The sequence below is a fragment of the Littorina saxatilis genome, linkage group LG6 (assembly GCF_037325665.1).
Source record: "Littorina saxatilis isolate snail1 linkage group LG6, US_GU_Lsax_2.0, whole genome shotgun sequence".
NCBI lineage: Eukaryota > Metazoa > Mollusca > Gastropoda > Littorinimorpha > Littorinidae > Littorina > Littorina saxatilis.
Window position 1 is genome coordinate 35459467 of NC_090250.1, and position 16764 is coordinate 35476230.

The window sequence follows — 16764 nt, forward strand, 5'->3', positions numbered from 1 at the left end:
CGAAAAAAAAGAAAAAACCGTCCGGGGATATCATTCCCAGGAACTCTCATGTAAAATTTCATAAAGATTGGTCCAGTAGTTTAGTCTGAATCGCTCTACACACACACACACACACACACACAGACACACACACACACACACACACACACACACACACACACACACATACACCACACACCCTCGTCTCGATTCCCCCCTCTACGTAAAGCATTTAGTCAAAACTTGACTAACTGTAAAAAGCAGACGGCAACACGGAACGAACAAGGTTTGGAAGAAAATGGAGGGGAAACACGCAAAATGGGGAAGGAACTCTAGGAACGGAAATGAATGAAAGGGGAGATAAGTGGTTGGATGATGTCAAGGGCACAGGCATACAGACTAAAAGTAATACACATTCATAAAGGGGGGTAAAGAGAGGGAAAAAAGAAAAACAAGTCGCGTAAGGCGAAAATACAACATTTAGTCAAGCTGTCGAACTCACAGAATGAAACTGAACGCAATGCAATTTTTCAGCAAGACCGTATACTCGTAGCTATCGTCAGTCAACCGCTCGTGGCAAAGGCAGTGGTAGTAGTTGCGCTGAGAAGGACAGCACGCTTTTCTGTACCTCTCTTCGTTTTAACTTTCTGAGCGTGTTTTTAATCCAAACATATCATATCTATATGTTATTGGAATCAGGAACCGACAAGGAATAAGATGAAAGTGTTTTTAAATTGATTTCGAAAATTTAATTTTGATCATAATTTTTATAGTTTTAATTTTCCGAGCTTGTTTTTAATCCAAATATAACATATTTATATGTTTTTGGAATCAGAAAATGATGAAGAATAAGAGGAACGTAAATTTGGATCGTTTTATAAACAAAATATTTATTTTACAATGTTCAGATTTTTATTGACCAAAGTCATAAAATAATTTTTAAGCCACCAAGCTGAAATGCAATACCAAAGTCCGGCCTTTGTCGAAGATTGCTTGGCTAAAATTTCAATCAATTTGATTTAAAAATGAGGGTGTGACAGTGCCGCCTCAACTTTTACAAAAAGCCGGATATGACGTCATCAAAGGTATTTATCGAAAAAAAGAAAAACAAATCCGGGGATATCATTCCCAGGAACTCTCATGTAAAATTTCATAAAGATCGGTCCAGTAGTTTGGTCTGAATCGCTCTACACGCACAGACACACAGAGACACACACACACACACGCACACAGACACACACACACACACACACACACACACACAAACACACACACATACACCATGACCCTCGTCTCGATTCCCCCCTCTATGTTAAAACATTTAGTCAAAACTTGACTAAATGTGAAAAGGGGGAAAACACACGCACGCACGCGCGCGCGCACACACACACACACACACACACACACACACACACACACACACACACACACACACACACAAAACCAAACACAGAAACACACACAGAAACAAACACACACACACATACACACACACAAATACAAAAATACACACACACTCGTACCGTAAAACCACAGTATGTTTGGGGAATACAAGTACATCACATTTTCGCATTCAAACCGTCAGGTGTGGATGTGCCCAGGGATAAAATGAAATTGGACTCTACTTGTTTTCTGTCTGTGGAGGTGCTGTACATTTGCCAGACACCTTTCACACGTGCATCCAGGGAGGTGTGGTTGCTGCTGTTGAAATGTTGGGCGGCGATGCCGAATATCTGCCAGATGTTCGGTGAAGCGGGCAGAGAGAGTTCTTTCGGTCTCACCAATGTAGAGTACTTTGGGGCATTTGAGACAGGATATGGCATAGATGAGGTTGCGGCTGGTGCAAGAGAACGTGCGTTTAATTTTGAAATATTTTGGGGGGCCGGTCAGAGTGGTAGAATGGCAAATGTGGGGGCAGTGTGCGTTTAATTTTGAAACAACAAAACGGATGTGCGTGTGTGTGTGTGTGTGTGTGGGTGTGTGTGTGTGTGCGTGCGTGTGTGTGTGTGTGTGTGTGAGTGTGTGTGTGTGTGTGTGTGTGTGTGTGTGCGTGCGTGTGTGTGTGTGTGAGTGTGTGTGTGTGAGTGTGAGTGAATGTGTGTGTGTGTGTGTGTGTGTGTGTGTGTGTGTGTTAATACACGTTACGGAGATTTCAGTCCAGCCGTCTTATCATATTGGGGATCTTAAGGGCGGAGGTGGGGGGGGGGGGGTAAGGGAATAATATAAGGTGGGCACAAGTCCAGGGGACAATTAATCTTATAATCCGGTGAATTACATACAAGTAAAGAACAAACTCGCCAGGATCAATAGGTTTTTTTTACCCTGGATTCAACGAAGGCAAACATAATCTTTCAAGAGAAAGTTAAGCCGCAGAGTTCCTTTATGGCAATAGTTCCTTTTTTTTCAAGTGATTTATCATCTTTATCAAAATCTTCAGTTATTTATTAATTTCCTGCAATTGTGTTTTTGTCGTTGTTGGAAATTATTGTAATAAAGTCATAGGTAAAAAGTCAACGAGTATTTCATTCCATGTGAATGTGTATGACAGCAGAGAAAATTGATTCATCGATGGCCGCTTTGTGCGAGTGGTTGCAAAGTTGTTGTTGTTGTTGTTGTTGTTGTTGTTGTTGTTGTTGTTTTGTGTTTGTGTGTATGTTAGTGTGTTTGTGTGTGTGTGTGTGTTTGTGTGTAGAGAGAGAGAAGGGGGTTGTAAACAGTGTCTGTGTGTGTGAATTGAGAGAGGGGAGGAAGAGAAAGAGCGACTTCATAGAGAAACAGTTAATTGGGGCGAAGGCCACCATGTGTTGTTCATTTATCGGTTGGCTTTGAAGTTTGAAGCAGACCAGCGCTTCATTAATTTACACCGTGCAAACGTGTACTCACCTCTCGCGTGGCAGTACGTATGTACTGTATCACAGAGCTGCTAATTGTAAACACTAATTATACAGTAACTAATTGTGATTATTATGTAATAAGTTTTCATCTGAAAAGTTATTGTTTGTATGATGTCCGTGTACTTAAAAGAACGCTGGGTCGAAATATCTTTGAACGTATACCGTATTGTTTTGTTAATAATTAAACGTTCCAACAACATGCCTTTCTTGTTTTTTGATTACCTCACCGGCTTTGCCAACGACGCACAAGGTCACAAGCTGTGACGGCTGATGGGTTCTGCGATGGCAGAGCTTTTGCTATCATTGCGTAAATACTGCAAAGAGTACATACCAGTTAGTATGTATTCGGGCACAAAAAACACACTTTTAACAACACTAACACGGCAGCCTTAGTATAAGGTAAGCACAGATTTCTTTCGACGAATGTGATAACTTCCGCATGTAGAACCAGTGCGTGCATGTTCAGGGTAACCGGAAGGTTCTTAAAGTTGATCGGTCACAATAAGAAAATACCGGGATATGACAAATCATAACACTATGTTTCTTATCACAATCAAGTCACTATTGTTCTGTAAGTCAACGCATTGCAGTGAACGAGTCGCCACCGGCGGATAGGTTTTGAGAACACGACAGAACAGAAGGATTCTGCGGCTGCAAATCCTAGGTGCACACGAGTGGTTTTGTTTCTTTTTGCAAGCTGTCACCTGTCTGCTCCTGCTTCCCCCCCCCCTCCTACACCCCCCCCTCCTACACCCCCCCCCCCCCCCCCCGACCTCACCCCGACCACCTCCCTTTTGGGCAGTCATTCGCCGTTTTCGGCGGACGGTAAAACACTGACACAGTTCAAAACTCGTCCACCAACTAACACCTTAAAATGTCAGAAAAACAGCAGACAGTGATTATACAGTCCATTTGACGAGTGCTAAGTCATGCATGTGGAAATGGTGTAGCAGAGACAGCAGCAAGCCTACTACTGGTACTGTGAATATAGACTGGCTGCACTGAGAAGTTGCGTTATTCGCCGACTCTGTCTCGGATATAGTGCTTGGAAACAACGCATTTCTTGTCGGTTCTTAATGGAAAGTTTTGCCGTTCTGTTCTGACATCATTTGAGCTGAATGTGACAAGCACTACCGTGAACAACAAATAAGGTGAGTAGAAGAACAAGCAGTCCTGTTGAGGCTAACGGCGTGGCAATATTATTCCAGGGCTAGGGGCAAGACTGTCATGATACTAAAACTGAATGCAGACGACGAAGGCGATGATGGTGGTGATCGGAAGGTGCTGCTGCTGCTGATGCTGATGCTGATGCTGAAGATGATGATGATGATGATGATGATGATGATGATGATGATGATGATGATGATGATGATGATGATGATGATGATATGGAGGAGCAGGAGGGGGTGTTTTCAACAGCTTCGTGTTGAAATATCAACTCAGTGAAATGGCAGAGTTGTTCAGTGCTGTTCGCATAGGTCGCACCGCCGCGTAATCCTCACGACTAACACACAAGAGACGCACATCTCCGGGGCCAAGAACAAAAATCAAAACTTGACTAAATGTAAAACCGAAACACGCGCACGGCGTCAGACAAACTTTCGACTGAGAGAGACAGTAGGACAGACAGTTTGACGGAAAAAAATACAACTACTCGTACATACGCCGGTATGATCAAAGCTAACAGTTCCGTTGCTCAGAGCCAGAACTATTGACACTCTGTGGCCGATGTCACACACACTCTCACTGTTTAACAACAGAAGCTAGAGCTTGTGACTCACATCATTTCAGCTAGAATTATTATGGCGTCAGCACACCACCTGCCCTTTCCCGCCTCAAATGGAGTCATTTTCCAGCAGCAATCAGTCCCCCTGTTACCAGTGTGAAAGTAGGACGAGTTCACTTGTGGCTGGGTCACTGAGTAACAGGAAAGTGAAACAAACAAGAAATTCCTCCGAGGTAGGAAAAACACCCCCGTTGGTCAAAGGGAAATAGCCATTCTCACTGCCACCAACTGAGAAGGTTATTTCCCTTTGACCATTAATATCTCCCTCTATAAGTCCTTGTAGAATCTTAATCCACCAATAACTCCCTAACCGTGTGTTTCACTGGTCCCAATTTTTGTAAGGACCGTCTCAGGAATGTATAGAACCTGTTCACCAAGTTTGGTGACGATCGGTCCGTTCATTCTTGAGATCTATATGCGAACACAAACAAACAAACAAACACATGGAGCGAATCCTAATCTTAATCTTAATCCACCAATAACTCCCTAACCGTGTGTTTGACTGGTCCCAATTTTTGTAAGGACCGTCTCAGGAATGTATAGAACCTGTTCACCAAGTTTGGTGACGATCGGTCCGTTCATTCTTGAGATCTATATGCGAACACAAACAAACAAACACATGGAGCGAATCCTATACACACCCCTATACCGGGGGTGTAATAAATACATCAGTAAGAGCGCCCTAGAAAAAGAACGGGGAACAAATGAGTGGTTCAACGTGTGCAAGTGCAACAGTTGTTCCGCGAACACCAAAAGTGCCGCATCAGACATGTATCCGGCTTATTGTTTTTACATGTGCACCACACTGTTGAATCGGCTGCGGGCAATTTCAGCTTTGTCCGGGGCAGCTGACGTGAATGTTTACTTCAATTTGCAAAGCATTAACATGCCTAGCATATCGGGACAGTACATATTATCTACCAATTCAAAGACTAACATAGTCAACAAAACGGTTTGCGACGGCAATGGGCTCCTCCGATCTGTGTAGGCTATGTCTGTCAGTCAGTCAAAGGACACACGTGATCAAGCTGCAGCCAGTCATATACCTCACGTTATGAATACTAAAAGCCGAAATGTTATCACAAACATTATCACACCATGCTCTACAAGCATTTCCATTTTCCCAGGCTTTGTTTTTTCTTGGCTCAGGGAGAGCGATACATTCAGAACAAATATCATCAGAGAGGAAAAGGCGTAAAAGCTCAATTGACACGAACTAATTTAAACGAACATTTACATTGATTATTCACCGATTAATTAAACCACACAACATGATGACAACCAGAGAGTAAACGATGCCTAGTTGCAACCGTATATCTGCTGCAGCCGATTCAACAGGGTGCAGTACAGTCAGGTCGTCCTTAAAATCAACCTATGTCTCTCTCCACGTGGGGTGTGCTGGGGAAAATATGTAAACTACACTATTAGTCTATTACGTGTTAAACAGTTGCTGCTGACAGGCTTGTCTCCTGTCGTATAGCATGTGAGTATGTCGGTGGTTTATATTCTGTTGTGTTGTATTTGGTGGAAGAGGTGAAGAGACTGCTCTGCGGCTGTTCATGTAGCATTAGTGCTGTATGTGTGTGTGTGTGTGTGTGTGTGTGTGTGTGTGTGTGTGTGTGTATGTGTGTGTGTATGTGTGTGTGTGAGTGGGTGTGTGTGTGTGTGTGGTGTGTGTGTGTGTGTGTATGTGTGAGTGTGTGTGTGTGTGTGTGTGTGTGTTTGTGTGTGTATGTATGTGTGTGTGTGTATATGTGTGTGTGTGTGGGTGTGTGTGGGTGCGTGCGTGCGTGCGTGCATGAAGTGTGTTTGCGTGCGTGTGTGTGTGTGTGAATGTGGGGGTGGGGGTGGGGGTGTGGGCATGAGTACATGTAATGTCAGTGTGTGTGTGTGTGTGTGTGTGTGTGTGTGTGTGTGTGTGTGTGTGTGTGTGTGTGTGTGTGGTCTTGTTGTGTCCGCGCAAGTGTATGTGTGTGCGGAATTGCGTCGGTAAGACGACAACGAGAAGACTATGTAATAGCTATTGGTTTCTCTTCCTAAGATAGGGTCTTTCAATGAGTTCCAAGGACTTTGCATGAATTTCCTGATAATCATTATTGATCTAAGCAAGTTTTATTCAAGAATTTCACGTAAGAATACTGTAAACATGTAATTAAATCAAAGGAGCACAATTAACAAGCAATGCTTATCGTCAGTCGTGCTCTTAAAACTAGTATAAAGTCAGAATTGGCGGACTATGTATAAAACTTTAAATTATGTCATGAGGTCAGTGTGTGTGGGGGGGGAGGGTGGGGGGAAACAAATTGAAATCAACAACAGCAAAAGCAACATTAAACTAACAAAACACACACACACGCACACTTGATACATGTGTGTTGGTCAAGAATAAAACTGACGAAAAGCGAATTGACAACTGTTTCTTTAGTCAGAACTTTTAAAAACAATTACGGACAAGAAATTCCTCCGAGGTAGGAAAAACACCCCCGTTGGTCAAAGGGAAATAACCATTCTCACTGCCACCAACTGAGAAGGTTATTTCCCTTTGACCATTAATATGTCCCTCTATAAGTCCTTGTAGAATCTTAATCCACCAATAACTCCCTAACCGTGTGTTTGACTGGTCTCTATGAAGGAACCAAACAACAAGCTATAAGCGGTAGTACTCAAGCCTGATATACAGCGTCCTATGTGCATGAATGTGACGTTTACGACTTGTTTGTTTTGACAATTTATAGCTCAAGATGTGGCGGACAAGATCAAGCGGAGCACTCCTGTGCTTGTTATCTACACTCCCATGTGTGGTTTTGCGTCGTAAGTAGTTTGTTATTCACCTCCGGAACAACCTGTGTCTGGCCTGTCTGAAAACACCTCCGCGTGATGGGTTTGGCTACCAGCGCGGTGAAGATAAAGAGGGAACATTTGCTCTGCCCGCGCGGCAGCATGCAGGATGTCTCTGAACTGTAATCTCCATTGTGTTTTTGCGTCGTAGCTAGTAAATATTTGCTTAGACTGCTTCGTCCCCTCGCTTGAAATTCAGTCACTGGTCTTCGGCAGTTTTCTCTAGACAAACAGAAAAGCGGGTCATTCGTTAACAATGATGTAGATCTACATGTAGGCTTACATGTCAATGCAGGCATAACCTTGAACTTTATTGCAGATTTTAGGCACACTACGTTACACTTGCAACGTACGTGATACCTGATAATACTTAATCATTATAGTTGTGTTTAAGCCGAAAGAGTCAATCAATCAATCAATCAATTAATACATACATAAAAGCAGACGAAGGAGAAGGGCAGAAGAGAGAGTTGCTTAATCACTATTGCGCCTCACATTTTTTAACATTTCTTTTATTTCAAAGTATTTTAAAGACACTGTGTCGGGTCCACAAGGGATACGGGAATTATTTCACCTGAACACATTCCGAAACTCTGATAAATGGCTGCTTTCTTTGCTGTAGATTGGGAATTATTGTACAATTCATTTTACAAATTGGCAAAAGTGTCAATTAATTGCTAAATGTATAGATAAAAAATCAACTTTGCACAGAAAGTAGCCAGAATGTTTATATATTTAGTTTTTGTCTAAGTGTCATTCAACTAGCTACTTCCAGTATAATGTGTCTTGGTATCTATAGTCATTTAACAAAATATCCTTTTCCCTTGTTCTCGGTAGACGCTAGATATTATAGTGAATACTACATGGCTTGCTGTGTCGTACCAAATGTACACGAGTTGCATTTTAAAATATTAAACTGCGAGCGAACGCGAGCTTTTCAATATTTGAAAAAGCAACGAGTGTAAGACTGGTACGACACAGCAAGCCATGTACATTGTAGTATTCTGTTTATCCTACATACTGTAATTACGTGTATTTTACTCAAAACATCCCGCAGCCGAGGCGTCCAAATGGGAGATGCTTCTTTTGGAACCTCGATCTATTTTAAAGCCTTGTGCAATCTTGGACCTCAAAGCAAAGAAAATTCACTCTAAAAAGTATAGCGTGACGGGCTAGTTCTAAAAATCATTCCATGGGAAACTGCAGGCGCAAAAGCATCCATAATGACGTTTGTCTCGGTGACTTTGGCATCATAAGCAGTGGAAAAGCGGGTCCCTGCCAGACTATTTCGACACAACCTTATTTACATGGTATACACACGTGTGATTTGGACGATAGTGTTATCTCATTAATGGTCTCAGTCACGTATGAAGGATTAAAGAATGTTAATTTCTACCGCCTATCTCCAGAACAAACAAGTTTGTCTGTCTTCTCATCAGCTGCTGAAGACTGGAATGCTAATGCTCAAAAGGCCTTGGCAGAGGCGCTACAGTTACATCATAACTTGGGCGTGGCTAAAAACGTCATCCTGTTCCTTGGTGACGGTATGGGTATGAGCACTGTGACAGCTGCCCGCATCTACAAAGGTCAGACGAATGGACAGCCAGGGGAAGAAACGCTTCTCAACTTCGAAAAATTCCCTCATGTTGCATTGTCGAAGGTCAGTATCATTCACTATTTTTAACTTAAGGTCAGTTCGGCTTTCTTCGTCCATGTGTCCTACACTTTCAGAACCAGCCCCTTTCTTTCATTGTTTAAGTCTACAAGACAGAACATATCATGTTGCTTTACTTAGACGATCTGTTCTGTGGAATATCCACCGAATAGAAGGGTTCAGATCGACCATGTGGACCACTGTAGCCTACAAATGATCACTTGGTCCTACGATCAGAACTACAAGGTGAACAACGTGAACCACCGTATTGATGTGTTCAGGGACCAGTTTCATATAGGCGCTCTTTGGCGTTCCTAGGAATAGGGCCTTAAGAGCGAATAGCTAAGAGCGTGACGAAAGTTAGGAACCACTAGATAAGTGATTTTAGGCCAAGAATGTGAACCACTTTATGCATAGATTTAATTCATGCGGATAAGGATAGAAATTGATTCCGACCTACGATATGAACCACTGTCTCTGTGGATTAAGGCCTACAGTCTTCTTCTTCTTCTTCTTCTTTTTTAAACATTATGTAAATAGGTCAAGAAATGTCTGGATCACTAGATTCATTGTTCCAGGCTAACAATGTGAGCCATTGTATTGTATGAATGGATTTAGACGAACGATGCGGAAAAGTATAAAATAAAATACAAATGATTCAGGCAAACAATGTGAACCGTTGTCTCAATGGTTTTAGACCTACACAGTCGTATAACAAAAGAAACCACATGTTTTCAGGCCTGAAATGTGATCCAATTCATAAATGGCTTCAGAAATACGATGTGGATAAAATGTAGAAATTGATTCAGACCTACAGTCTCATGAACCACTGTCTCGGTGGTTACAAACATACACACAATCTGATCAAAAAGTAGCTACCACACAAACGTTTTCAGGCCTGAAATATGATCCAATTCAGAAATGGTTTCAGAAATACAATGTGGATAAGTGTAGAAATTGATTCAGACCTACAGTCTAAACCACTGTCTGGCTGGTTACAGACCTACAAACAATCTGATCAAAAAGTAGCTACCACATAAATGTTTTCAGGCCTGAAATATGATCCAATTCAGAAATGGTTTCAGAAATACAATGTGGATAAGTGTAGAAATTGATTTCAGACCTAAAGCCAGAACCACTGTCTCAATGGGTTTTAGACCTAAAGAGTTTTAGACCTAAAGAGTTTAGACCTAAAGAGTTTTATGAAAGAGTAGAGCCATTGCTTAGTTATAATCCTCTACATGAATGGTTTCAGACCTACAACGTGGACCGTCAGACTGCGGACTCAGCCGGTACAGCCACAGCGTTTCTGTGTGGAGTGAAGGCCAACATGGCCACACTGGGCGTCGACTCCTCCGTGCTCAGAAAACAATGTGACAAATTAGACACTGGCAAAGTTCCCTCCATTCTGCGTCTGTTTATTGATGTAGGTAAGTGAGTGTTTGAATGCATTGAATGCGGATTAACTCGAAAAGTTTTGAAATGACTCTTGCTAAATATAATGTGACAAACAATAGTCAATACATTGTTTGAACATCATTGGAGCTTTATGTTAATATTCAGCAATTCGTCTTGAGAAACACCTTGCTTTATCACCTCCTCAGGATTGCAGGTCGAATCAGCAAAGCCAGCTAAGAGCTCAGAAAATACAAAAAGGCAGAGGGAAATTCACCAGAGTCGACTTTCTGCACAGATCCGGAAGGTTCATAAACGTTTGAGCAGAGAGAAAACAAGTCGCGTAAGGCGAAAATACAATATTTAGTCAAGTAGCTGTGGAACTCACAGAATGAAAGTGAACGCAATGTAATTTTTCAGCAAGACCGTATACTCGTAGCATCGTCAGTCCACCGCTCATGGCAAAGGCAGTGAAATTGACAAGAAGAGCGGGGTAGTATTTGCGCTAAGAAGGATAGCACGCTTTTCTGTACCTCTCTTTGTTTTAACTTTCTGAGCGTGTTTTTAATCCAAACATATCATATCTATATGTTTTTGGAATCAGGAACCGACAAGGAATAAGATGAAAGTGTTTTTAAATTGATTTGGACAATTTAATTTTGATAATAATTTTTATATATTTAATTTTCAGAGCTTGTTTTTAATCCGAATATAACATATTTATATGTTTTTGGAATCAGCAAATGATGGAGAATAAGATAAACGTAAATTTGGATCGTTTTATAAATTTTTATTTTTTTTTACAATTTTCAGATTTTTAATGACCAAAGTCATTAATTAATTTTTAAGCCACCAAGCTGAAATGCAATACCGAACCCCGGGCTTCGTCGAAGTTTACTTGACCAAAATTTCAACCAATTTGGTTGAAAAATGAGGGCGTGACAGTGCCGCCTCAACTTTCACGAAAAGCCAGATATGACGTCATCAAAGACATTTATCAAACAAATGAAAAAAACGTTAGGGGATTTCATACCCAGGAACTCTCATGTCAAATTTCATAAAGATCGGTCCAGTAGTTTAGTCTGAATCGCTCTACACACACACACACACACGCACGCACACACACACGCACATACACCACGACCCTCGTTTCGATTCCCCCTCGATGTTAAAATATTTAGTCAAAACTTGACTAAATATAACAAGTCGCGTAAGGCGAAAATACAATATTTAGTCAAGTAGCTGTCGAACTCACAGAATGAAACTGAACGCAATGCCATTTTTCAGCAAGACCGTATACTCGTAGCATCGTCAGTCCACCGCTCATGGCAAAGGCAGTGAAATTGACAAGAAGAGCGGGGTAGTAGTTGCGCTAAGAAGGATAGCACGTCTCTTTGTTTTAAATTTCTGAGCGTGTTTTTAATCCAAACATATCATATCTATATGTTTTTGGAATCAGGAACCGACAAGGAATAAGATGAAAGTGTTTTTAAATTGATTTGGACAATTTAATTTTGATAATAATTTTTATATATTTAATTTTCAGAGCTTGTTTTTAATCCGAATATAACATATTTATATGTTTTTGGAATCAGCAAATGATGGAGAATAAGATAAACGTAAATTTGGATCGTTTTATAAATTTTTATTTTTTTTTACAATTTTCAGATTTTTAATGACCAAAGTCATTAATTAATTTTTAAGCCACCAAGCTGAAATGCAATACCGAACCCCGGGCTTCGTCGAAGAGTACTTGACCAAAATTTCAACCAATTTGGTTGAAAAATGAGGGCGTGACAGTGCCGCCTCAACGTTTACGAAAAGCCGGATATGACGTCATCAAAGATATTTATCAAAAAAATGAAAAAAACGTTCGGGGATTTCATACCCAGGAACTCTCATGTCAAATTTCATAAAGATCGGTCCAGTAGTTTAGTCTGAATCGCTCTACACACACACACACACACACACGCACACACGCACACACGCACACACGCACATACACCACGACCCTCGTTTCGATTCCCCCTCGATGTTAAAATATTTAGTCAAAACTTGACTAAATATAAAAAGCGGAGAAGGGGTAAAGTGCACCGCAACTACGAGAGCTTGCTTTCTGGGTGGAGAAAGCCTCCTTTAATTTAAAACAAAAACAAAAACAAGACTTAAACATATCTCTTTAGAACCACTCTTGCAGCACGAACGTACACCATAGAAGGTTGTACCAGAAAGAAAAGACAAAATTAATATATAACTACTAGCTGATTACCCGCTTCGCCGGGAAGAAGTAGAGCCGAATACCAGGCTGCGCCTGGGAGCCGGCTTTGCCGGGTGTACGCCGGCTTTGCCGGCGCACGAAGGAAAGGAGATAAACGCGCAAAACACTGGAGACCTTCTAAAAATAGTAACGTGCAGTGACCTTCTAAAAATAGTAACGGAATGGGAATATCCGCGCGCCATACGAAGGAAGGGAGGTAAACGCTGAAAACACTGGAGAAGATAAGAAAGAGTTACTGGTAGTGGATCCAGACAACAACAAAAACCAAAATCGGTTCAGCGCTGCGCGCTGAGAGCACGTGTTGAAATATCTCATCGACCAGGTTGTGTCCCGGGTGTATCTGAATATGGCCACCAAATTTGAAACAGATCCATCGAGAACCTTGGCCGCGCATCGCGAACAGACACACACACAGACACAAGTCGTATATACATATATAGATTCCGATTTGTATTACAGGTCGGTCCACTGGTATCGTCACCACATCCCGCCTGTCACACGCCACCCCGGGTGCCGCCTACGCGCACACCCCAGAACGTTACTGGGAGGGTGACGTCGACATGGAGGAGGTGGATGATCTCTGCAAGCGCAAGGTCAAGGACATCACTGCTCAACTTGTGGAAGACAACCCGGAGATAAAGGTTAAGTAGTTCGGCTGTTTCTTTCCGGCACTTCGGAGAGGGAGTATGAAGAGAAAAGTGAAATAGTGACATTTTAGGTTGGGGGTGGAGGAGGGGTAGGGGTAGGGGAAGGTGGTGGGATTGGGTGGCGGGTGGGAGTGCATTCATAAAAGGAGGAACTGTAGTTATGATTGTGTTGTTGGTTAAAAACCACTCACCGCCAAACGTTCAAAGTGTTCACACTGCACAACACTATTGCTAGATTCCATTATAAACAATGCATGAGATAAGTATATAGCTATTCTGATGGACACGTGGGGGAATTCGGGGGCTGTGATTGGATGGTCTCTTCCGATCATCAAAGCATAATGCTACGGAAGTCGGCCATTTTTGCCAATATCCAAAAGCATATTGGCAATAACAAAGACGCATGGTTCCGGTTTACCCATCTGTACCACACGATGTTTCAATCGACAACAGCATACACTGACAACTTGAAATTCTTCTCGGGAATGTTTTTCAGCTTTACAAATGTCGATAGCATACCCTTTTCTGCTAACTTCCCGATGAAACAGGACTAAACCAATTATTTTCTGTCCCTAAACACCACAAAATGCCCAAAGTCGAAAGATGTAGTACAAACAGGGGAGTAAAACGGAACAGCCGTTTTTGTGTGCCTGTGTGAGCTCAGTTGCCGACTGACACAAACTTTCGCATTCGGCTTTTCTTATCTCGTAACTCCACACTAAATACCCCACTTCCCCTCTGAAGTATTGATGTACAACCCATGGCACTAACATTCATGTAGTCGTTTATAACTGAGGTTGAAAAATTCGCTTCATGACGAGACAAGTATAAATGCCATTCACCCAAACTGAAAACTTCGCTGCCGTCTGCTCGCGTTGTACGGATTAGCTGTTCTCTTCTCCTCCCCTTGTTGCATCCTAGTTCTTCAGTTGTTTCTAGTTTTCCGTTGATGTTGTGTTTTGGTCTTCTTCATAAGTAGTCTTGTTCAAAATTTAAAAAACTCAAACTTCTTTTTGTTGTATACGAATTAACTAATAAAAAGCTGTTTAACAGCTGTGTTGTCAAATCGAGGTTTTTTTCAAAGTCAGTGTTAGCGCCTGCGCAAAACGAATGCGCATAAGAAACGGCGTCTGCTATCAAAACCTGAGATCAACGCATCGACGCAAAAACTGTCATTTTGTAAGTTTGGAACAACAAATCAAGGTCAGAACAGCTATATAATCGCTATTGTATTTTCAGCGTAGCAATAGGGTCCGATATTTAGACTCGAACAAGTATAATGCGACTCGTTTTCGACTCGTCGGCATTATACTTGTCTCGTCTAAATATCGGACCCTATTGCTACGCTGAAAACACAATAGCTGTTAATGAACCAGTTCATTTTAAGTCAGCATTCTAGTTCATCCGAGCCGTCACACACACTAATGCCTCTCAATGTCATATGTGAAGTGATATTAGCAGTGCCATGCTTATCATTCTATACACTGATGCACCTTACAGTTGTGTCATGGTACTCGGTTCTGTGTTAGGTAATACTCGGAGGAGGAAGACGAACGTTCCTGCCGAACGACACAGTAGACCCAGATACACAGGCGATCAACTCCAAGAAAGGTCGGCGTGACTCCAAAAATCTCATCGAGGTAACATTGGTATTGAAGGACGCCCCCTGGCTCACGGTCGACATGCGTGTTTTACTTCCTCCGCCCTCCCTGCCCGCTTGCGTGCGTCCGTGTGTGTGTGTGTGTGTGTGTGTGTGTGTGTGTGTTTGTTTGTGTGTGTGTGTGTGTGTGTGTGTGTGTGTGTATATATATATATATATATATATGTGTGTGTGTGTGTGTGTGTGTGTGTGTGTGCGTGTGTGTGTGTGTGTGTGTGTAATTAGTACAGCGCATAGAAACACCCGTCTATTGTGATGATGATTAAAAGATGCATCCTAACGATCAATTTTACTGAACATGAAATACAAATATAACTGTTTTTCGTGTTCTAATACAGATTTGGAAACAGTCCAAGCCTAAAAGCAGCAAAAGTTCCTATGTTTGGAACAAGAAGCAGTTTGATGCAGTGGATGATAGCGAAACGGACTTTTTGCTTGGTAAGACACCACTGAATAATCTTCTATTGTTCCTGTTTTGCCCTCTGCCGGTGATGTCAAGCCATTTCGTCGTCTGGAACTCTTCTAGCGATGAAACATTGCGTGCACGAGGCTGACAGTTCCAAACATGTGACTGCCTGCGATAAAACTCAGTATAAGTCGTGCTACACACTTTCAAGTTTAACGCTGAAAACGGTCAGCAGGTGAAAATCAACGTTTGCTTACACCTTTTGACCACTGCAGAGTCTAAATTCTATGTCCACGTGTACTAAATGTGTTCAATTAAAAACAAACAAAACTTAACTAAACAGTTAATTTTCTCATAACTCTGCATCCATGATGACTAATTCCGGTAACACCTTTTGACTTAAATGTCCTCAACCATGGGTACCTGGGCTGAAGTGAGCGAAGCAAAACTGGGTGCCAACCAACTGGAGCAATTAAGCCGCGGGGTCTGATTGGTTCAAATCACAACAAATCTCACTTGCAACCAATCCGACCGCGCGGCCGGCTCCGTACCACCCATTTGGCTGCACCCAGTTTCGCTTCGTGCACCCATAACCTGTCCCCTGTACATTCAGCTCGTAATTTCAAACCAGGGGAAAAAAGAAACGATGTTCAGCTTCCTAGCTTGTTTTGTTTAGTTCAAAATAAGCGTAGGGAGAGCGTGCAGCTTCCCGACCTAGCAGATCCCACCCTGATCAAACCACGCTCATTGAGATCCTCCCACGTTTGGCCCACGATTGGCCACGCTCTCGGACACTTGTCCGTCGTAGAAGAAGCGGAGTCTATGTGTGACTGGGGTTTAAGGTCCACTATAACGTTTGTTGTCTGTCAAACCTGGCGCTGACAACAAACGCCAAGTACTACAATACATTGAGGCGTTTCCCCCTTAGTTTTATTTTCCCAAGTTGAAAAATCTCTGAAGGAAACGGACATACAAAGTTGTACAATTGTCATGTACAGTACATTGCTGCCTCAGACTAAAAAATGGGAGGTAATCAATTCTGTTGACATGATTATCTTGAGAACGGTTGTTTCCCTTCCAAGTTTCTCTCTGAAATTGATAATTCCCGGCGTCGCACGTGTAAATAGCCCTTGGGTTGAAAGAATACAGACATGAGAGTCTTTGGAGCTCTCCTGTTCGTTTTTCCCCGTTTCCCGTTTATGCCGTATAAAAAGGTAACATCTCTTC

The 16764-nt window shown here is 42.1% G+C and overlaps 1 protein-coding gene across 2 annotated transcripts; it reads left to right on the forward strand.

The window, feature by feature from the left end:
• Nucleotides 1-3708: 3708 nt before the first annotated feature.
• Nucleotides 3709-15700, forward strand: LOC138969098 (alkaline phosphatase, tissue-nonspecific isozyme-like). Of its 2 annotated transcripts, none has more exons than XM_070341806.1 (7): nucleotides 3709-4024; nucleotides 7395-7470; nucleotides 8937-9157; nucleotides 10407-10581; nucleotides 13284-13465; nucleotides 15001-15111; nucleotides 15470-15700. In XM_070341806.1, exons 2-7 carry the CDS (start codon nucleotides 7401-7403, stop codon nucleotides 15683-15685), a joined length of 975 nt encoding a protein of 324 aa, XP_070197907.1. In that variant the 5' UTR covers nucleotides 3709-4024; nucleotides 7395-7400; the 3' UTR covers nucleotides 15686-15700. The 2 variants fall into 2 exon arrangements, with proteins under 2 accessions (XP_070197907.1, XP_070197906.1); XM_070341805.1 differs by lacking the exon at nucleotides 3709-4024 and adding an exon at nucleotides 6021-6142.
• The last annotated feature ends 1064 nt before the right edge of the window (nucleotides 15701-16764 follow it).

What these genes read in the sequence shown, in the direction of transcription:
- LOC138969098 (XM_070341806.1), top strand. Translation starts at nt 7,401, where the DNA reads ATGTGGCGGACAAGATCAAGCGGAGCACTCCTGTGCTTGTTATCTACA. An exon ending in CTCATGTTGCATTGTCGAAG is followed by an intron (nt 9,158 to 10,406) that starts GTCAGTATCATT and finishes GAATGGTTTCAG; the next exon opens with ACCTACAACGTGGACCGTCA. An exon ending in ACTCCAAAAATCTCATCGAG is followed by an intron (nt 15,112 to 15,469) that starts GTAACATTGGTA and finishes GTTCTAATACAG; the next exon opens with ATTTGGAAACAGTCCAAGCC.